At 54.7% G+C, this 20,799-nt stretch overlaps 5 protein-coding genes across 5 annotated transcripts; 3 read left to right on the top strand and 2 right to left on the bottom strand.

Moving 5' to 3' along the window:
* Positions 1-11,021: 11,021 nt before the first annotated feature.
* Positions 11,022-13,518, top strand: ColSpa_12250 (cullin-4B; the record flags this gene model as incomplete). Its single annotated transcript, XM_049278462.1, has 3 exons — positions 11,022-11,438; positions 11,500-13,412; positions 13,461-13,518. 3 exons carry the CDS (start codon positions 11,022-11,024, stop codon positions 13,516-13,518), a joined length of 2,388 nt encoding a protein of 795 aa, XP_049134419.1.
* Positions 13,519-14,371: 853 nt separating this feature from the next.
* Positions 14,372-15,321, top strand: ColSpa_12249 (ribosome assembly protein 1; the record flags this gene model as incomplete). Its single annotated transcript, XM_049278461.1, has 2 exons — positions 14,372-14,562; positions 14,697-15,321. The coding sequence occupies 2 exons, from the start codon at positions 14,372-14,374 to the stop codon at positions 15,319-15,321; spliced, it is 816 nt and encodes a 271-aa protein (XP_049134418.1).
* An 846-nt stretch (positions 15,322-16,167) lies between these two features.
* Positions 16,168-17,751, bottom strand: ColSpa_12248 (U1 small nuclear ribonucleoprotein C; the record flags this gene model as incomplete). The annotated part of the gene is made up of 4 exons (XM_049278460.1): positions 16,168-16,904; positions 17,143-17,212; positions 17,304-17,431; positions 17,490-17,751. 4 exons carry the CDS (start codon positions 17,749-17,751, stop codon positions 16,168-16,170), a joined length of 1,197 nt encoding a protein of 398 aa, XP_049134417.1.
* A 403-nt stretch (positions 17,752-18,154) lies between these two features.
* Positions 18,155-18,673, top strand: ColSpa_12247 (54S ribosomal protein L51, mitochondrial; the record flags this gene model as incomplete). The annotated part of the gene is made up of 3 exons (XM_049278459.1): positions 18,155-18,193; positions 18,246-18,328; positions 18,382-18,673. 3 exons carry the CDS (start codon positions 18,155-18,157, stop codon positions 18,671-18,673), a joined length of 414 nt encoding a protein of 137 aa, XP_049134416.1.
* A 312-nt stretch (positions 18,674-18,985) lies between these two features.
* On the bottom strand, positions 18,986-19,984 carry ColSpa_12246 (tripeptidyl aminopeptidase; the record flags this gene model as incomplete). The annotated part of the gene is made up of 4 exons (XM_049278458.1): positions 18,986-19,014; positions 19,065-19,670; positions 19,737-19,807; positions 19,947-19,984. The coding sequence occupies 4 exons, from the start codon at positions 19,982-19,984 to the stop codon at positions 18,986-18,988; spliced, it is 744 nt and encodes a 247-aa protein (XP_049134415.1).
* Between the last annotated feature and the right edge of the window lie 815 nt (positions 19,985-20,799).

Raw genomic sequence — 20,799 nt, 5'->3', positions numbered from 1 at the left:
GGTCCTTAGCCTTGCTGTAAGCGCGCACCCTGCGCTGGTCGGGGCTTGTGCTGGTCCAATCGATGCGCCTTCTGGTTGCTGTGTCAAGAAAATTCTCGGGATTCACCTATATTCCGCGCCGGAGTCAACAAGATACGTACCGAGCTAGTCCATGTATGGCAGGTGGTGGGGTTTCTGCCGCGTTTTTTTGGCAGGTAGGGAACTGCGGAAAGACAAGAGCTTGGGGAGCTTCGGAGAGAGCTGTGTTGATTGCATTCAGGCTGTGAATTGCCGCGTCTGACCTTGCAATCCCCAGGTGTACATACCAGTAACATTGCCTTGAAAACTGTCCCACCCTTACAATTACATGAAGGAGGGGATTCAAAGCATCGGGGAGCAGCTTTCCGTAGCTTAGCCACACCCTAATACGCCATATTCCTTGGTCTTGGACCTGTCAGTGCCAGTGACAGTGCTGGCAGCTTGAAGCTCCGTTTGCGCAACCGCCGCATACCCGATTTCATTACCGCGTCAAACTTGCCTACGGCCTTACTGACTGATGCACCGGACGAGTGGAAGCCTGAAGTCCCATACTACTCAGACTAGGTACCCGTAGATATTAAGGTACGTCCGTGGCATTTGGGAGTACGAGACAAATCCCAACTTCCCCTGGGAGGTGCCTCTCCTTCCGTCATCAGCCTCCAGTGTCCGCTCCTGTCTAATACACTTCGCGATTCCACAAATCTCTTTCTTAAGTGTTGTTTCTTTTTTAAATATTATTTTTCTCCATAGCACGCTGACCACAACATCAGACGCCAAAACTCGCCATGTTAGCCAGCGGAGCTGCTCGATAACAATAAGGATGGCGCCTCCAAAGATCAAGACGGGCGAAATCACCGTCAATGTCGCTCTAGGTCAGTCGACCCCCTCATATGCCTGGTCCGGCAACTTACATCCGATGTTAGATGCGATATCTGGAGGCAATCTCAAAGAGCGTACGACAGGTCTGGATGGTGAGTTGTCATCTCTTCATCTCCCTCGTTGTTTTCCTGGCCCCAGTTCTCCGAAATCGCCTCTTTTCTTAGTCCGAGATCTCTGACTTGTCGAACACCTGTGTCGTCCTCCTTGGAACCCGATACCGAGCAGCCCCAATGATAAGGTAAAAGGCTGACAATCAATAGATCTGATATTCCTGTTGGACAAAAAAGGGAAAACGGCAAGCCTCTCTGTACTTGGCGACAAGCATTATCATCGCATTTTCGAGAAAGTATTTCGATGTGTGATACACGAAAAACAGGGCTATTTCGGAGGAAAGAAGACGACGGCAGCGTCGGCAGGGGCACGGCTGGCAAAATGTGCCGAGGCCGTCCGGGTCGCTGTCAGCCATGGGGGTGCTAAGCTAAAGCGGAAGACCATGCTTGCCCTCGTCGACCATATCACGCAGAGTCTTCCCGGACCTGGACCTGGGCATGGCGATGAGGCGTATGTTGAGCCGCTGCTGAAGGACTACGTAAGGGCCCTTGTAGCGCTGCTTTCCCACCAGCCCAATGTCGAGCACCTTGCCACGTTGGGCGCCGACGGTTGGCTTGCCTGTGTCGATTTTTGTATCGACGCCCTGGAACGCTACCTCGAGAATGCTGACCGGGATCGTGACTCTGGCTCTCGTGCCTCTCCGGCACCGGGTACGGCATCGATGGGATTCTCTACTGGCAGAAGCACCAATGCAAGTCAAAGAATACCGGGACAGATCCATCGTGGCACCGTCCAGGACCTCCTCCACTGCGTCTATCTTCTCCTTCTTCCGCCAAACGCGCCGCTCGGGCAAAGGGCACGAGATTTATCCAAAATACTCACGCAAATCCTGCAACTGCGTCACCTTGGACTAAGTCAGGTCATTCAACTAACCTTTGCCTCGATCAACCTCCTCCTGACCGGGATCCAAACGGACGACATCACGCAGGCCAGCAACTTGGCCAGAGACCTCGTGCCACTGATCAGTCACTGGTGGCAAGCTAGGACTGTTTCTCAGGATGAGATGCTGAACTCAGTCAGAGATGAGATGCTCAAGACAATCTTCATCGTCCACCTACACCTCGAACGTCTTGTTTGTCATGGAGAAAATGAAGCAATTCAGAAGGAAATTGAAGATCTCATCGAATCTCTGTGGCTAGAATACTCCCGACGAAACATGAGATCGCAACTTCAACTGGATGACCTCACATTCGTCTCTAGGCTGCCAGGTGATTACTTTAGGGTGAACCTCTTCGGTCTGCGCGTTCACAATCGCGATGGTGAGAGAAGATGGGCCCTGGTACAGAATATCGCCATTCTGGAGCGGATTCTCTGGAAGAGCCGCAAGAACGCTAGGTCACAGTCACCGGATGAGCAGCCTCGCAAGAAGCGCAGGACTCATGGTACAGCGACACGATTGCAGGAGAAGCTGCAATCGTCTAGCTCGGCCCTACGAAGAATCTCTTTGCAGCTTGTGCCTTTCCTTCTCGATCTCGACACTTTCTCTTTGAGAGAGGTCGAAGAACTTTTCGCAGACATGTCAGCTTTTGTTGGCGACAAGGACACCGCTGTGTCATCATGGGCTATGTTGGCTTGCGCCAGGTAGGTTAAGTCGATGGGGGTTAGTCGAAAATGACTGTTTACTAACAATGCTCTTAGCTACGCCATATATCACGTCCAGAACGGCGACACAACAGCTTCGTGGAAGCATGTGTGGCAGGTCGCTGCCAGAGCAGTCAGCTTTCCCAGTACATGCCGTGCCGCTAGTGTTCTTTTGCACACGATCCTTGAAAAAGACCTAGTCCCCTATCATGATGTCTCGGACGACATCAACAGCATGGTCACCACTGCTGATGTTAACGGTCCGGCTCTGCTGGTGGATTCTTCGATCATCCTTATGCAGCATTTGTTGGCTCTTCGGAATGTAAAGTTGCCAAACGCCAGTCAATCTACAAGCCACCATATAATCCGATGGGCGTTTCTGAAATGGAATCCAGGTGAGTTGGCTGCCCTTAAAGGCACTGTTCACGGATCTGACTGTAGACAGCCGACCCGAGCTACGCTTCACTCTACTCCATGCATGCCCCGGTTCCAGAATTAGTCAACCTCATCCAGGCATGTTGTGGTGCAAAGCTTGTGCCCCTCACGGCGCCAGTGACCGTCTCCGGAGGACCGATTTGCCAGACTTGGAAGGCACAATATCAGACCTCAGCTCTGACGAGATACTTGCTATTGTTGGAACAACCACAAACAGGAAAAACAGCCACGGCAGGTTGTAGCCAGGCCCCGGTGACTGAAACGATCAAAGTTAGCGACCCGGCAGCATTTCATGCCTCGAAAAGACTGGTCTTGGAACTTTTGTTCCCTAAGGTTGAGGAGTTGCAAGAGCTTTGTGACTTGTGGAACAGAAAGGGGTCAGAAGGTGGCGCACCAGTCTCGCCAGACAGACTTCACAGTCTCTTCTCGGCAAACACCGTTGGCATAATGCTTGCCTCTCAGCTCGTCGATCTCAATTCGGGTCAGTCGCGAGATATCGAGTCGGCACTTACCAAGCTGTCGGAAACCAGTATCAGTGCTGCTCTCGAGTCTGGTGATAACAAAGTCTTTTTCGAAGTCATGCTCAAAATCGTGCGTCCAATCCTTCCGGCTTTGCATACAACGGGGATGAGCGCATTGTCAAAGGAGAATGCTCCCCTGTTCCGGCTCTTGGCAATTTTAGCAGTAGGCAATCACGAACGAACCGCTCGGCAAGCATCAGGGCAAAGTCAAGATCTCATGGACTTGGACGACGAATTCGATTCTCAAGAGAGCAGGGCAAGCGTGGCCACAAAGACTATCGATATTCCTCGGTCGAGCATTTCCATGAGTTTAGATCCGGGAGCCTTCTATCAGGACACTGCGCAACGCGTATACCTTTTCGAGGTGATGCACAAAGACCCTGCACAAGTCGGCCTTGTTCCGCAAGAATTCCTCGACCAGTTGCTGCTCCTCCCTAATGACGAATTTCTTCTATGCAGCTCCATGCTCTCGGAGCTATTCGCGTCTGACTTGCCTATCAGCCCTGATGATGCTTTACGAGTCGTCGAGAAGCTTGGTGAGGTCATTGGCGAGCAGGACTACACGTGCTGCGAAGTAGCACATTCGACAAGCCTGAGCGTTCTTGAGGGCCTCATACGGGTCTGGATGGACGAGAAACATGAGGTATTCTCACTTGTTGGTGACCTGTACAACTATTTTGTCAAGGCCTCGCTTCCAAAGAACAGTCTGTCTCCCAAGTCGCAGATGTCTCTCGCAGGCTTGTTGTTTGCGCTTCTACGAATCAACCCGCAGTATGGAAGCGACCTCGGCCTTGACTCCTGCCGCACGACACTACTTTCCATCATGCAAGATGGGACATTGGCTGTCAAGCATTTTATCGGGTCTGCCTTGCCAGATATATTCGGCATCTATGTCCTTAAAATGCATGACGACATCTTCGTAGATGTCCTGAACAGCCTTCCTACCGATCCGGAGGCCATCGAAGGCATTGCGTTTCGGCTTTTCGTGCTGTCTCGGCTGGCGTGCCGTTGGCCAACGCTCCTGAGACGATGCACCTACCATATTTTTGAGACGCCGGGCAAGATCATGCAATCAACCAAGTATGCGAAAAGATGCCTGGAGAAGGTGTCTGAAGCTCTTCACTTGTCATCTCCTCAGGAGCTATTCAGCATCTTCAGCCCCCAGCTGTTGTATACTTGGCTTGAGCTGGATGCCATCGAAGACATCCCGTTTGAAATTTTCGGTTTCGCAAGTCTTGATAGTCTCCTCCGAGAAGCACAGGCCGAAACAACCGCATTGGAAATCATGCGAGGGCGGTATGATAGTGTTCGGTCGCTAGCACAGCGCCTTGGAACTCCTTTGGTCGATATGGTCAAACAAGGATTCACCAAAATCATGACCTACACAATTGCCCATGAAACAAGTACTTCTGGCGCAGAAAGCGATGGTGGCGAGACCTGGGTGCGCAAGCTTCTGGGCAGGGAACCGTTTTTGAATTACATATATCTTAACTTCGCCGACATTGTGGCGTTGTTGTTGGACCTTTTCGATCAAGAAGATCCGATTGAGAAATACCTCTCAAGGGACAAGAACTTTCAGTACGCAGCCGACAACTTGAACGAGATGAAAGCATTCGCTCAGTCTACAACAACACTGCCGCCTAATCAACAACCCATGTTCAGAGCCAAATTTCTTACCAAGGAACTGTTCCATCTGTGCAGCAAAACAGAATATGAGCTACACGCACTATGGACGCCAGCCCTTGTGGTCTCAGTCGCCCGAAGACTCCTCAATACGGTTCACCCAGCGTTGGGCTCCCTTCACGCATGTTCCGTGCTGCGGAAGGTTCGAGTAGTGATCGCCCTTGCCGGTCCCGTGGCGTTGGAAGCCTACCCTCTTGAGATGCTCCTCTCGTCTATTCGACCGCTCATTGTGGACTCGGAATGCGCTGATGATGCACTTGGCGTAAGTCGGTACTTGGTCACCAAGGGGAGCGGGCATCTGGAACAAACTCCCTCCTTCCTTGCCGGCTATGCGCTATCTACCTTGGCTTCACTGAGGGTTTTCCTCGAGTCCAGTCAGTCAAGCACTACTCAAGAGAGTCAATTCCAGGCTACCATGAGCAAGGCACAGACTTTCCACTCGTGGCTCAGCTCATACCTCATGGGCTATGACTCGCCTAACTTCGCGGATGGCCAACAAAGAGAGGCCTTCGGATCAATCACTCGATCGGCTTCCAATATTCGATCTTCAGGGAACGCCGAGAAGGGAACGCCCGAGAGCACGCTTCTCTTGGAGATTCTCAGAGATGGCGAGCGCGAATCCAAACTCCTGAACGAAGCAGCGCGAGACCTGGCACTCGGCATGCTCTGCGGAGATTTCGTAGTGCCCGCTGTTGGCCACCAAGACGTTATTGACAACGACGCCGAGGCCCTACGCCATAGTGGCCTTGTTTGGAAGAGCTGTGATGCACTTGCACTGAGTGACGAATATCTTGCCTGGGCGGGCCGCGTCGTAGGCAGGTCTTTCGCTGCGTCAGGGGAGATACAATCCGAGCTGTTGGAAGAGTCCGAGCTCTCACGGTACAACAGCCTTGCGCCAGGAGCCAATGATTCCGAGCAGGCACTGCTCAACCTGTTGCAGCAACTCACACAGAGCAAGGAGTCTGACATTGCTGGCCTCGCCGAATCAGCGTTGAGGGCAGTTGTGTCGGAGGCAACAGCCCAGGGGGACGAGGCCCTCCTCGTTGCAGCCCAGAGAACGTTGACCGAATCGTTGTGTCTAGCTTCGGCTTGGGACCAATACCGTACGCCACCTTCCGACTTCGTCTTGTCGCAGACTGTCCCGAATTCTCAGGTCTTCTTCCGCGACCACGTGGAGAGTTCCAACTGGGTTCAGCAGCTGGCAGTCCATCTTGCACAGTCAGTCCCTGAGTACATCATCCTTATCGCATTGGTACCGATCCTCAAGAACGTCAAGGGTTTCGCTCAAGACTCTTTCCCTTTTATAGTTCATTTGGCCTTATACAGCCAACTTGACAAACAGCAGCTCATCAAGCGTAATCTGTCCGAAGCTGCAAAAGAATGGCTCAAGATTCAAGATGATGCTGCGCAAACTAACCAGAGGCAACTTATCAATACGATTCTGTACTTACGTACGCAGTCATTGCCCAAGGAATCGTCCATTGCCGATCGGGTCTCGTGGCTCGATATCGACTTTACCACCGCCGCTGCTGCCGCCTGCCGCTGCGGTATGCACAAGACTGCTCTTCTTTTCACCGAGATAGCCGCCTCCCAGACTATCCGCGCGTCCAGACGGTCATCCGCAGTTCGTGAAGAGGACTCTACTGAGATTCTTCTCTCAATCTTCGAGAACATTGACGACCCTGACGCTTACTACGGCCTGCCACAGTCTGCCGATCTCTCTAGCGTCCTGGCTCGTTTGGAGTACGAAAAAGATGGCTCTAAGAATCTGGCCTTCCGAGGAGCCCAGTACGACAGTCATATTCGAAGACGAAATCCCGCATCACAGTTGGATAGCCAATGTCTTGTCAGAGCTCTCGGCACTCTAGGCTTGGCTGGTCTCTCTCACTCCTTACTGCAGACGCAGCAGAGCCCTGATGGCGATGCAGCTTCTCTTGAAAGCACATTCCAAACAGCACGTCGATTGGAGTTGTGGAACCTGCCTGTGCCTGCAACGGCCGACAACTGCTCTGTGACTATCTACAAAGCGTACCAGAACTTGCAACATGCTAGCGGGGAGGCTGCCGTGCGTAACGCTATCTACGACGGCTTCAGCCAAACAATGCGGAGCCTTGTCAACCGTGGGTTGAATGCAGCTAAGCTCAGGCAGCATCTTGGCGCTCTCGCTGTCTTGACCGAGCTAGACGAAGTGGTGAATGTGATCGACTTGTCCGAGCTAGAAGGCATGCTCGGAAACTTCGAGCAGCGTAGCCAGTGGATGAGACGCGGACGGTACGTTTCCCCTACCATACATTGCTTCCTTTGATCTACGCATCTGAGGTTTCCCCAACATTTCTATCCTCAAGTTTCTCGAGTGTCTGAGCCTTTAGACCTTCAAAGCTAACGAACGACAGATACGAGGATGTTAGCCATCTACTGTCGTGTCGAGAAACAACATTGAGCTTGTTGAGTCAACAGTCGACACTCCGAAGCCAAGCCCTGTCCACTGCCGAAGCTAGACAAGTGGAGATTCGGTGCATGTTGATGTCCTCAGGGATATACCGCTTCCATCAAGCCACGCAGGAATCCCTCAATCTTTCCACGTCACTAACAGACTTGGTCGGCCCCTGCGAGGACTTGGGTATCAAAGTTGATGCTGCCATCAAAATCGAGGCGGCGAACTCCCTGTGGGACCACGGAGAGATGATTTCCTCGATCCGCATGCTCCAAAGCATCGATAACGACTCTTCTCTGAAGAAACAGACCATACCAGTAAGCCGTTCGGATCTGTTGTCTAAAATCGGTCATCAGGTGTCGGTGGCGAAGCTGGAGAAACCCCATCACATCCAGAAGAATTACCTCGAACCCGCCCTTAAAGAGCTCAAGGGTAAGAGCGAAGGACAGCAGGCCGGGCACGTCTACCATCAGTTCGCCATGTTCTGCGATGAACAGCTACAGAACCAAGACAGCCTGGAGGACTTGGCAAGATTACAGAGCTTGAGGAAAGGCAAGAGCGACGAGGTCTCCCAGCTGCAGAGCCTCATTTCAAGCAGCCGCGACTCGCAACTGAAACACAGATACCAGTCGCACCTGAACCGCGCTCGCCAATGGCTGCAGCTAGATGAACAGGAGCTTCGCCGCGTGGAGCAAACGAGAAGCGAGTTTGTTCGGCTCAGTCTCGAGAACTACTTGCTCTCTCTCATTGCGTCCGACGAGCACAACAACGACGCCTTGCGTTTCACCGCTCTCTGGCTTGAGCGTTCGGAAGAGACGGCAACTAATGAGGCTGTCAAGAAACACCTTGACAAGGTGCCGACGAGAAAGTTTGCCACGTTGATGAATCAACTTTCTTCGAGACTGCAGGATCAGCCAACTTCGGCTTTCCAAAAACTCCTCATTAATCTTGTCTACAAGATCTGCGCCGAGCACCCGTATCACGGCATGTATCAAATCTGGTCCGGCACGAAGGTCAAAACGCGAAAGGAAGATCAAGTAGCAGTGCTGAGGCTCAAGGCAACGGAGAAAGTTGCAGCCCTCCTGCAGTCAACCAAGAACGTGGCAGCGATCTGGCAGGCCGTCGATCGGACGAGCGCCTACTACCATCGATTGGCCGTCGACCGAGACCCTGCCAAATTCAAGGCCGGACAAAAGATTGCGCTCAAAGAAATCCACTCAGCCCAGTCCTTGCAAAATGCGCTGATGAAATACCGGATTCCGCCACCAACCATGCAGCTCGAGGTATCAGCGACAAAGAACTACTCGGACGTCCCGATCATCGAGAGACTTGAGCCTCAGATGTCGATCGCGTCTGGTGTCAGCGCCCCCAAGATTATCACGGCCGTCGGAAGCGATGGTAAAAAATACCGGCAGCTGGTCAAGGGCGGCAATGACGACCTCCGTCAGGACGCCATCATGGAACAGGTATTCGCAGCAGTATCGTCCCTTCTGAAGCTACACCGTTCGACCCAGCAGAGGAACCTCGGTATTCGCACTTACAAAGTTTTGCCTCTCACCTCGGCGTCTGGTCTCATCGAATTCGTCCCAAACACCATCCCGTTGCACGAATTTCTTATGCCGGCTCACGAGAGATACTTTCCCAAGGATCTTAAGGGGTCTCAATGTAGGAAAGAGATTTCTAACGCGCAGGGCAAGACGACAGAGACTCGGATAAGCGTGTATAGGAAGGTGACGGAAAGATTTCATCCCGTCATGAAGTACTTCTTCATGGAGAATTTTGTCGACCCTGATGACTGGTTCGTGAAGCGGCTAGCTTATACGCGCACCACTGCAGCAATCTCGATGCTCGGCCACGTACTCGGTCTGGGAGACAGGCACGGCCACAACATCCTGTTGGATAACAAGACTGGCGAGGTCGTACACATTGATCTGGGTGTTGCGTTCGAAATGGGCCGCGTTCTTCCTGTGCCAGAACTCGTCCCGTTCCGGCTGACCAGAGACATCGTAGACGGCATGGGTATAACAGGGACCGAAGGTGTCTTCCGCCGTTGCTGCGAGTTTACGCTCCACGCCCTGCGAGAGGAAACGTATTCGATCATGACAATTCTCGACGTCCTCCGTTATGACCCTCTCTATTCATGGTCTATCTCCCCCGTCCGGCTGGCGAAGCTACAGGGTGGTGAGTATGACGGCGACGGGGACGAGGGGGAAGGAGAAGGAAGAAAGGACAGAAAGGGTCAGCAGGTCAACGAGCCGTCGGAAGCAGATCGGGCGTTGGAGGTGGTGAGGAAGAAGCTCTCAAAGACGTTGAGTGTAACGGCGACAGTCAACGACCTGATTAATCAGGCGACCGATGTGAGCAATTTGGCGGTCTTGTACTCGGGCTGGGCAGCATATGCGTAGAACATATTCTGTCACTCTGATTAACTCCTCCCATTCGCATTCCAATGATATCGATGCCAGGCCAGGCAGATATAAATACACGAACAGCGGTGCCCTACGGCCTATGGGGACAATATCCAGAAATAGCTTCTCTGAAGACGTAGTCGATGTTATAGGACACGCAAAGGCACTCGATTCAGTTGATGTATCGAATTAGACTCCTGAAATCAATTTTCTTTGATTTGCAGGAGGGTCTTTGGTACTAGACTGTTCATCGTGCTTCTCTGTGTTTCCAGATGAATGGGAGTTTAAGGAGGTTTGTAGGTGTGCCTGTCCACGAAATGCAGCTAGTCAGAATATTGCTCTAACAGTAGGCGTCCGTTCAGGGGGGGGTGGTTGCCATGGTGGGGTAGGAGTCTTATCTAATACCCGGTCGACGCGATAACCGGTGCAGGGTACGTGCTAAATGGATGATGCGAACGAACCGATGGTGATTTGTTAATGGCGTCCATAGCTCCGCGTTTAACTCCGCGACAAGTTTCCCACGACAACGACCTCTGTACTCGGGTTCCCAACCTCCTGCAAGAAGCCACTCTGCAACCACCCGACGACTTGCATACGCCGAAATTGAATAAACACCCGCGATCTTAGCCGCCGGCCTACCCCCTCCTATCCATTTCCACCAAGAGCGCATAGGTCTGTAACAGCTTGGACAGAAGTTGTTGCAGGGCCACCCGGTCCATGCCGTCGAATTCACCCCCCGCAGTCGAGGGAGCTTTGCCAACACGGGCGACGGGACGGACAGGTGGAACAGCAGCGCCATTCAACGACACGGGTAGTCCTCCGCGACGAAGACCCCGTGTGGACTCTGACGTCTCGCGCTCCGGCTCTATCGCCCCGCACCAACAGCAGTCAAGCAGACCAAGCCCCAAGCGGCTCAAGGTCGGCGCCGAAGACCCTCCCTCCCACTCCACCATGTCGACCAAGATGAAGGGGAAGCTTCCCGAGGTCATTGACCTCACGCAGTCCAACTCGTACCGGCCGTACACGGGCGCCAAGAAGCTAGTGATCAAGAACCTGCGGCCTGCGGCGCGGAACGAGCAGCTAGAACAGTACTATCAACGGACCGAGCAGGAGTTGGTTGACGCCTTGCAAGACATTTTCAACGGGCGCAAGCCGCAACTGCCATTGGAGAGGCTATATAGGGCTGTCGAGGATATCTGTAGGCGTGGCAAGGACAATGAGCTGCAGCTTTATGAGACGTTGCGGCGGAAGTGCGAGGAGCACCTGACCCATGATGTCCTGCGGTCAATCAAGTCCCGTGGCGGCAACACAGACGTTGACATGCTGCGGAGCGTCCTCCAGCATTGGCGGGTTTGGAACGGTCAAATCGTGAGTTGAGCCGGCGCTCCCGCCACTCGCATGGATTGTGAACTAATAAGCCTGTGGACAGATGACGATTCGGTCTACATTCAGCTACCTCGACCGCACTTTTCTTCTCAAGAACAAGCATTACCCTTCCATCAACGACATGACCATTTCGCAATTCAAGAGAATGGCATTTCCATCTCGAGATGATCCAGACGGTCAGTCGCCCGGTGGTAGGGCGTTACGTGGCATGTACGACCTGATCTCATATGACCGCCTTGGGGACGAGCGATTCGATGCGGCACTACTGAAAGACTCCATCATGATGCTTCACGTCTTCAACATCTACACCAAGTACTTCGAACCCCGGTTCATCGAGTTATCAGAGCACTACTTTGAAGAGTTCGCAGAGGAGAGGAGCGCGTCGAGTCTGAAAGAGTACATTTTGGCGTGTGAAAGACTCTTGAAGAGAGAGGACTACCGCTGCAACGAGTACAACCTAGACTCGACGACGAAGAAGCAGCTGCTTGATTCGGCACACGGTATATTGATTAAGAACTACTCTGACAAGCTTCTCAATGTTGAGAGTCTTTCTAAGCTCCTCTCTGACCATGAGGTGGATTCAATGAAGGCGCTCTACGATCTGTTGCGGCTCTCCGGAATCCAAAAGAAACTGAAGGAGCCTTGGAGCGCGTACATCCGGAAGACCGGCGCAATCATTGTTGCCGACAAAGAACGAGGCGATGAGATGGTGCAGAGACTCCTTGAACTCAAGAGATCCCTGGGACTTATCGTACGGGATGCCTACGGGGGCGATTCAGACTTTGTCAACGACCTCAGAAACGCCTTTGGCGATTTCATGAACGACCGCAGCATTGCGGCGACATGGAGCTCGGGAACATCCAAGGTCGGAGAGATGATTGCAAAGTACGTCGACATGCTGCTTCGTGGTGGTATCAAGGCTCTGCCCAAGGTCATGCTCTCGGACAACAAAGACCGAGCTGCGGCGGAACAGAGCGGGCTGGCCAGCACAGGAGACGAAGACGCAGAGCTCGACCGGCAACTCGACCAAGCTCTTGAGCTCTTCCGCTTCATCCAGGGCAAAGACGCGTTTGAAGCGTTCTACAAGAAGGACCTAGCCCGTCGTCTGCTCATGGGCAGGAGTGCCAGCCAGGACGCCGAGCGAAACATGCTCCGAAAGCTCAGAGAGGAGTGTGGAATGAACTTTACCCACAACTTGGAGCAGATGTTTAAGGACGTTGAGGTGGCCAAGGAGGAGATGGAGGCATACAAGCAATGGTCCGAAGGCACCGGTGTTGGCAGAGCCCCTGTCGACCTTTCCGTCATGATCCTGTCAGCTGCTGCTTGGCCCACGTACCCCGATGTCAAGGTACACCTGCCAGACGATGTCGCCAAGCAGATCGAGCGCTTCGACCAATACTACAAGAATAAGCATACCGGCCGGCTTCTCAACTGGAAGCACGCTCTGGCGCACTGCACGGTCAAGGCGAAATTCCCCAAGGGCACGAAGGAGCTTCTCGTCAGTGCGTACCAGGCGATCATTCTCGTCCTCTTCAACGAGGTCGGCCTCGAGGGCTTCCTCACCTACGAACAGATCGCCCGCGCCACGAATCTCCAGGGAGAAGAACTAGGCCGGACGCTGCAGTCGCTCGCCTGCGGCCAGGTCCGCGTGCTTGCGAAGCATCCCAAGGGCAAGGACGTCAACCCGACGGACACATTTACAATCAACAAGACGTTTGCGCATCCCAAGATCCGGGTCAAGATCAACCAGATCCAGCTCAAGGAGACCAAGGAGGAGAACAAGGCGACGCACGAGCGCATCGCGCAGGACAGACGGTTCGAGACGCAGGCGGCCATTGTGAGGATCATGAAGAGCAGGAAGGAGATGAGCCACGGCGAGCTGGTAGCCGAGGTGATTAATCTGACCAAGAACCGTGGGGCGGTTGACGCGGCGCAAATCAAGAAGGAGATTGAGAAGTAAGTTGACCTCTGATGACAGTGGGAGCATTGCTAACCGCCAAATAGCCTGATTGACAAAGACTACCTCGAGCGCGAGGGCAACACCTATACTTACCTGGCATAGACAGGGAGGTGGCAATAAGACTAGACAAACGTTAGACATGGACGTCATCGCGGGCGCGGGGTTGCATGTCGGAAAGGGTGATACACATGAACGTAACGAAACGGGTTCCGGACGAACAGGGACTGGAACAGGGGCGTTGGAAGCAATGGGAATCAATGGACTTGACTTTGCAGACTGTGTGCTGATCACCAGTGAGACCCAGGGTGTAGTTACATGTCGTGCACAGTGATACGGCCCAAACCTATTGCCATCGACCAGACATGTAAAGATATCTACGCTTCGCTGCGACTTTAATCTCGTCAAGGGTAGCGTTTCATGGCATCAAGTAGTAGAACGTCCCAGTAGCGAATCACGCATTCGACCTGCGGTCTTTATTCAAAAGGCAAAGTCTCAGCCTCACGAAACGCGATAGAGCTGGCATGGGTGGGGACACAAGCTCGGTGGTCAGTGGCATCTACCTCAGAAGTGTAGCGCCCCAGCGTCGGCCTCGGTGAGCTCGGTCAGGACCCCTGCCAGAGGACCCTGCGGAATATCGTTCCACCTAGCGCATTGCGGGGTTCGAAAAAAGTTGCGGCGGTCCCTCTTGCAGCGGCGGGCGTGGTGGTGTGCACCCGGGAGCCAAAAATTTGGGAAATTTTGTGCCAAAGGCGGTCGGCCAGAAATATTTCCCATTGCAGTCCCGCGCAAACCTCTTGACGACTTTTACTCGCAATCGATCCGGTCCCCTCGATTTCGCAACCACCCCACGATCCGAAGCCAACCAGGTCGCCGAGCACTTTTATTCTCCTGATACCCTAAGTCGGCTTTTCCGCATTTATAGAAAGAAGGTCCCGTTTGTCTCGCAGCCGCCAAGATGCCCAAGTCGAAGCGCAACAGAGTGGTCAACCTGACCCAGGTGAGCAAGAAGACGCGCGAGCAAAAGGACAAGCTCTTCTCCAACATCCGCGAATCGGTCCCGGAATACCAGCACTGCTTCGTCTTCGGCGTCAACAACATGCGCAACAACTACCTCAAGGAGGTCCGCCACGAGCTCAGCGACTGCAGGTTCGTCGTCCCCTCCTCCAAAGTCCTGTTGCTCTACGCCATGGCACAAGCCCCCTCCCCCCGTGGTCGTGCATACCCAGGACAGCAAGCCTTGAGACCAATACAGTACTGACAGACCCCCGCGCGCAATGTAGACTCTTCTTCGGCAAGACAAAACTCATGGCCAAGGCGCTCGGCCAGGACCCCTCCTCGGCAGTCGCCGAAGGCATCGACCGCCTGACCCCCTTCCTCGCCGGCACCGTCGGCCTCCTCTTCACCAACCGCGACCCGGCCGCGATCCTTTCCTACTTTGACGGCGTCGCCCCCGTCGACTTTGCGCGCGCCGGCACCGTCGCGACCCGCGACTTCACCATCCCCTCGGGCGTCGTCTACGCCACGGGCGGCGAGGTCCCCGCCGAGCACGACGTGCCCATGGAGCACAGCATCGAGCCCGAGCTGCGCCGCCTCGGCATGCCCACCCGCATGATCAAGGGCCGCGTCTGCCTCGGCGACGCCGAGGGCAGCGGCGACGGCTACGTCGTCTGCCGCGAGGGCGATGTACTCGACAGCAGGCAGACGAGGCTGCTGAAGCTGTTTGGCGTTTGCCTGAGCGAGTTCAAGGTCAAGGTTCTGGCGTACGTTTTCCCCAATAGCTCCCCTCACCCCTCAATACAAGCAACCGTGACTGACCTCCTCCGCAGATACTGGAGCTCCGCCTCAGGAAAGGTGACGGAGGTGAACCCCGACGCCATGGACGGCGTCGAGGACGAGAGCGACTAAGTCTGTCGGGAGCATGGATGACCAGAGAGGGACACGCACACACACACACACACACAAAAAAGCTTCTAGACTTGATGATTGCTTTCTATCATGTAGGCCGATACCATCATGGATTGCGAGGGTGGATTCCAAAAAAACAACTTACGGCGTTCCGGGCGGTTTATTAGACATTTTCGGTCATGCGTCAGGGACCAAATTTATCACGTATTTTTTCTTCCTTCTTCTTTTTCCTCACGCAAAAGGTCCCTCTCTCCGCGGAGGCAAAGCTTCTTTCTATACATGGAAAATTCGGGGGCAGGCTGTGTGCTCTTCCGCGACATCAAGCAATGAGAAAGCTACTGTGCGACCCTGTCTACGTAGAGAGACGACGAGAGGTCCTCACCTATTGATACAAGTAATTATAACGTGGTACATGTCCTTTGATCCATATCCGTGTCTCCTTACTACGCTCCAGGTCAGTAGGCACGAAGTCCCTTACCTCTGACCTTACCTGCGTCGCCAATCACTGTTGGAATATGTCGTTGAAGCAATCCGTAGCCTGGTCGTTTGATCCGGGTGGGCGCGCAAAACACGTAGAGAAGATTACCTTCAAGCGGGTGCTATAGACGTTCGAGGCACTTGGTGACCTGCGAGATGTTTGTATGTTGTGGTACCGGCGCGCCTGGTGGTTTGCCGTATACTTGCCCAGTGGCATGGGTCCGACTTGTCTTGATCCGAATACGGAGATACTTGAGAATCTTGCGCCTGACACCTTCTGCTTACCCTCGATAGAGAAGGGGAAGGAGAAAAGAGACTAAGAGATGAGACGAGCGAGCTGTCACCCACCGCAAGACACTACGTGTCTCGTCAGTAACGACGCAACTTCCTGGGGTCCTCGTAGCCGCCGCCTTCGTAGCCACGTTTCCTACTATCATCGTCGCGGGGTCGGTCGTAGTCCCTGTCTCTGTCGCGTCCACGATCCCGGTCCTCTCTGTCGCCTCGGTCACCGCGATACCCACCTTCTCCTCTGGGTCTGATCGGTTCCATGTTGCTTCCAGTTCTTCGGCCACCGTCGCGGTCCCGATCGCCGCGGTCGCCGAAGCGGCCTCCATCACGGTAGCCGCCGCCGCCGCCGCCACCGCCGCCGCCAGATCTGTCGTCAAATGAGCGGCCACCACCACGGTCATACCCACTGCCCGAGAAGCTGCGATCGCCACGGTCGCCACGGTCGCTTCCGAAGCCGCGACCAGGTCCTGATGGGGCATCTCTGGGTGCGCCATATCCGTTAGGGCCGCGGTCACCGCCCCGGGAACCAAAGTCGCCGCCACCACGGAAACCTCCACGGCCACCGAAGCCTCCCCTGAAACCTCCGCGGCCACGTCCTCCCTCGAAGCCGCCACGGAAACCTCCTCGGAAGCCGCCGCCAAAGTTGCCGCCAGGCCCGCCGCCCATTGGCCGGGCGGGGAGAGCCTTGGTGTAACCTCTGCCACCAAGACCACCGCCAAATCTGCGGGGCACCCAACCCTTGACGGTGCGGCCTCGCTCGACGTCTACCTTGATACGTCGGTCCTTGATTCGAATACCATCGCAGGCATCTAGAGCAGCTACTCACCAGTGCGCCAAGGCGCGTGTGTCAGTAAAACCTTACCAATATCATATACCTTTGCATCATGGTTGAGTAAGAATAGAGAAGAAAAACATGATTTGAGATGGGCATGCTTGAGGGCCACAGATCTCGGTGTGCAAAGCAGAACGCGGGCAAGCCTGAGGGCCTCGCGCCTGAGGGGCAGGACTGGCAGGCCAGCCGGGTCTCGTCGAAAGGGGTGGGTTCAGCGGTATTACCTCTCATGTCTTTCTCTCGTTCAAATACGACGAAGGCATAGCCACGGTGGGGCTTCTTCTTCTTTCTGGGCTTCTCATGTGCATGAGTGTCAGTGATGATGCGAATCTGTTCACATGTTAGCAATGGATTCGCAAGTTTGAAGAGGGCATGAGGCACATACACGCTCAATGGGGCCGAATCGACCAAACTCCCTCTCGAGATCCTGCTCGTTGGCCTCGTACGAGAGCCGCGCCACGATCAATGTCTTGAAAGCGTCGCCACGGATGTTCGGATCTTCGTGTGGCTTGACTAGATGGCAGATGGGTTAGCAGAGATTACTCGATAGCCGATGAAGTCGGAAACCAACAGTTCTTCGGCCCCTCAGTCTTCAGCCTCTCAACGGCAGCCTGTTTCTCAAGCTTCTTGCGGTCGCGCATCTGCAGCCAGCTCTCCGTCGGCTTGTATTCGTCCGTTTCTTTGTAATGTTGGAGCGCGGGAAGGAACTCGGCGACGCCAGAAACAGGCAGGGTTCGTCGGGATTCGGGCGCATGGTCGGGAGGCGCAACCCATCGCAGCGGAGGGCGCGGCGCGAAGAGCGCCAGCAAGTTAGGAGGGAGCTTGTCCGTCATCGCGAAGGCGTCTCTTCGTCGAGTCCCAAGTGTCGCGGTCGGCGGCTCGGATGAGATGCGTGGCGTCTGTTGACTAGCAATGCATCGATCGAGCGTAGTGGGATGGAGTTGAGGAAGGGAGCGTCGCGTCGTCCCGGAAATTGACACGAGAGAGCATGGGAAAGTTTGTGGTGCAACCTGGCGCAGGCAAGGTCCATCCAATCAACCGTCGTTCAGCCGACCCAGTCCGTCCTGCCGCAAAGCTGCCAGGGAGGTACGTACCGAACCCAAGCTGCCACCTCAGGCTAGGCGTCGGCGGCCGGAACATCTTGCATTGACGCGCTAAGAAATTTCCCGTCCATCCTCGAACAGGAGCTTCTCGACCCATACCATCAATTGGATTCTGTATGCCAAGCAGGATACCATGACGATCAAGGCATTGAAGACGGTGTCTACCGGCCGGGTAAGACGTCTGGCTATTGACTTACTTGGACCTCTCGCTGACACCCTGACAGAATGGCCTCGGCGCCTTCATCCTGCAATGCAGGAAGATGGACTTCCACTACTGCGACTGGGCCGGCAGCTCCAAGGGAATGAAGTACGCAGATCCTTGGTAACAACGGTTAGAATCTCTGCTGACACTTCCTGCAGCGGCTTCATCAAGTCTCAGCTCCCCAAGTTCGCGGCCGCCAACCCCCAGATCGAGTTCACCGTCTCCCCCCGTCCCTCGAAACACCCGGTCATCGTCGGCCACTACATCAACGGCCGCGAAAAGGCCATCTGCGTGCGGAACATGGAGCCCCTCGAAATCCTTAAGAAGGCGGAGTTGCTGCGCGACGCCAGCGGAGAGAAGGTCAAGAGGGTGAACAAGCCGGTGACGAGCATCAACCCTAGTGTCAGAGGCATCTGGAGTCCTTACCACGGAAAGGGCATGACTGTATAAATACGAGAGGACGTGAGCGCTGTGAATTTGAGAAATGTGTAAAGCTACGAACAGAATAAGGCGTGCATAGGAGGAGGCGGCATCTTTGGATGCTTGTATCATACAAACACCTGGCAGGGAGGGGAAGAGCGCCCCCTTAAAAGCGCTCGAATTTAAAATCTCAAACATTCACGTTGTGTCCGTTGTGCACGCGATGGGGGTATATTATTTTTCAATTCTTCTCGCGGCTAGGGAGCTAGGGAGTGCTAGTCGCTCTAGGCTCATCCCGGTCAGGTTTCAAGTCATCATCATCAAGTATGTAATCTGTTGTATTTACTGCTTGGCGTTGACGATGTCGACGACTGCGGACTGTTAGCTGTCTGCTCATCATGGAACGCCGGGAAACACTCACAGCCGGGCTTCAGGGAGGCACCGCCGACCAGGAAGCCGTCGATGTCCTTCTCCTTGGCAAGGTCCTTGCAGTTCTTCTCGTTGACACTGCCGCCGTACAAGATGCGGGTCTCCTCGGCAACCTTGTCGCTGACCTCCTTCTTGAGCCAGGCGCGGATGGCGGCGTGAACCTCCTGGGCCTGCTCGTTGGTGGCGACCTTGCCGGTGCCGATGGCCCAGATGGGCTCGTAGGCGATGACGACCTTGGACCAGTCGGAGATGGCGGCCTTGAGAGCAGCCAGCTGCTTGCTGACGACGTCAACGGTGGTGCCGGCCTCACGCTCCTCGAGGCTCTCGCCGCAGCACCAGATGGCGCCAACGCCGTTCTCGGTGGCGTACTTGGTCTTGGAGGCAACGACCTCGTCGGACTCGCGGAGGATGGTGCGGCGCTCCGAGTGGCCAAGGATGGCCCAGTTGATGTTGAGGTCCTTCAGCTGAGAGACGCTGATCTCGCCGGTGAAGGCACCGTTGGGCTTGTCGAAGACGTTCTGGGCAGCAACCTCGACATCCTTGCGGAGAAGGTCGCGGACAAGCTGGAGGTAGATGGCGGGAGGAGAGACGACGACCTCTGTGGGACGGTTGTCAGCCAAGTTGCACTCCGGTGAGCCGAAAATGAGAGAGGAGTTGCACGTACCAGTGTTGGGGTCGAGGTTGGCGTTGTTTAGGTTCTGGACAATCTCCTTGATGGACGAGAGGGACCCGTTCCTGTAATGTTGGAAACACGCTGCGTCAGCCTGTCATGTTTTGGCTAGAGACCGAAGCTTCCATGTTTCGTTCCCCCTCCCGCTCCCTTTCTGTGTGGTGGTGCAGAGATCGTGGGACCCCGCCATCGGACAAGACTTACATCTTGAAGTTGCCGCCGACGAAGAACTTGCGAGCCATGTTGGGCAATTGGTGATATCTGATGTTTTGAGGGAGGGTTGTTGGAGCGTGAGACGTCTGAGTGACTGTCAAGAAGGAAAAGATCAGATCAAGGCTGGATGTAAATGACGCAGGATGGGTTTGGCAGCGGTAGCTCGATCGTAGTAGGCAGTAAAAAGACCTCAGGGTTGGGTCACGTCAAAAGCTCCAGCGCGAGGTGGGCTTGGTTTGTCTCAATGGAGGGGCAGAAGAGGGGCGCCAGCGCGGGCTGGGCGAGAGGGGCAGCTGGTACCGCCGCTGGGACGCCGACAACACCAGTTTGCAGCACACAATCAGCAGTTCCGGTGGGTCTCCCAGCGGCTCCGACCTGGCCCGGGGGGCTGCAGCTGCCCCGCACTCAACCTGCCTGCAGCAGTCCAGCTTCGTGGTGACCAGCGAGCGAGTGTCTGCCGTGGGCTGAGACCATCCTCCAACAACCAGCGCCCCTCAACAGTTTTCGTGCCCAGTCGGACCGTTGCGCTTCCTATGCCCCTCGGGTGCCGAGTTTCTGGCTTGCCAATCCAATCGGATGTCCGCTGTCGTCTCCTTGTGTATAAGTGAATGGCACGCGGTAGCACACAACTGGCTAACGACTAGTTTGCAGATTCAGTCGGAGACGATGAAGTGTTGGACTTCACCAACCGTAGCGAGAAACAACAGCAAGATTTTACTCGCGGGTCCAGCCGAGTGCTCGAGTTACCAGAATCCGCAATCGAGCTTGATCAACCCGCGATGCTTCAACTCTGTTTAGACATGCCATGCCTCTTTGGCAAGGTCAACAAAGAGGTCGCCTCGCT

The sequence above is a fragment of the Colletotrichum spaethianum genome, assembly GCF_022836535.1.
Source record: "Colletotrichum spaethianum MAFF 239500 DNA, contig60, whole genome shotgun sequence".
NCBI classification, from domain to species: domain Eukaryota; kingdom Fungi; phylum Ascomycota; class Sordariomycetes; order Glomerellales; family Glomerellaceae; genus Colletotrichum; species Colletotrichum spaethianum.
This window is presented reverse-complemented; position numbering and strand designations above follow the sequence as displayed.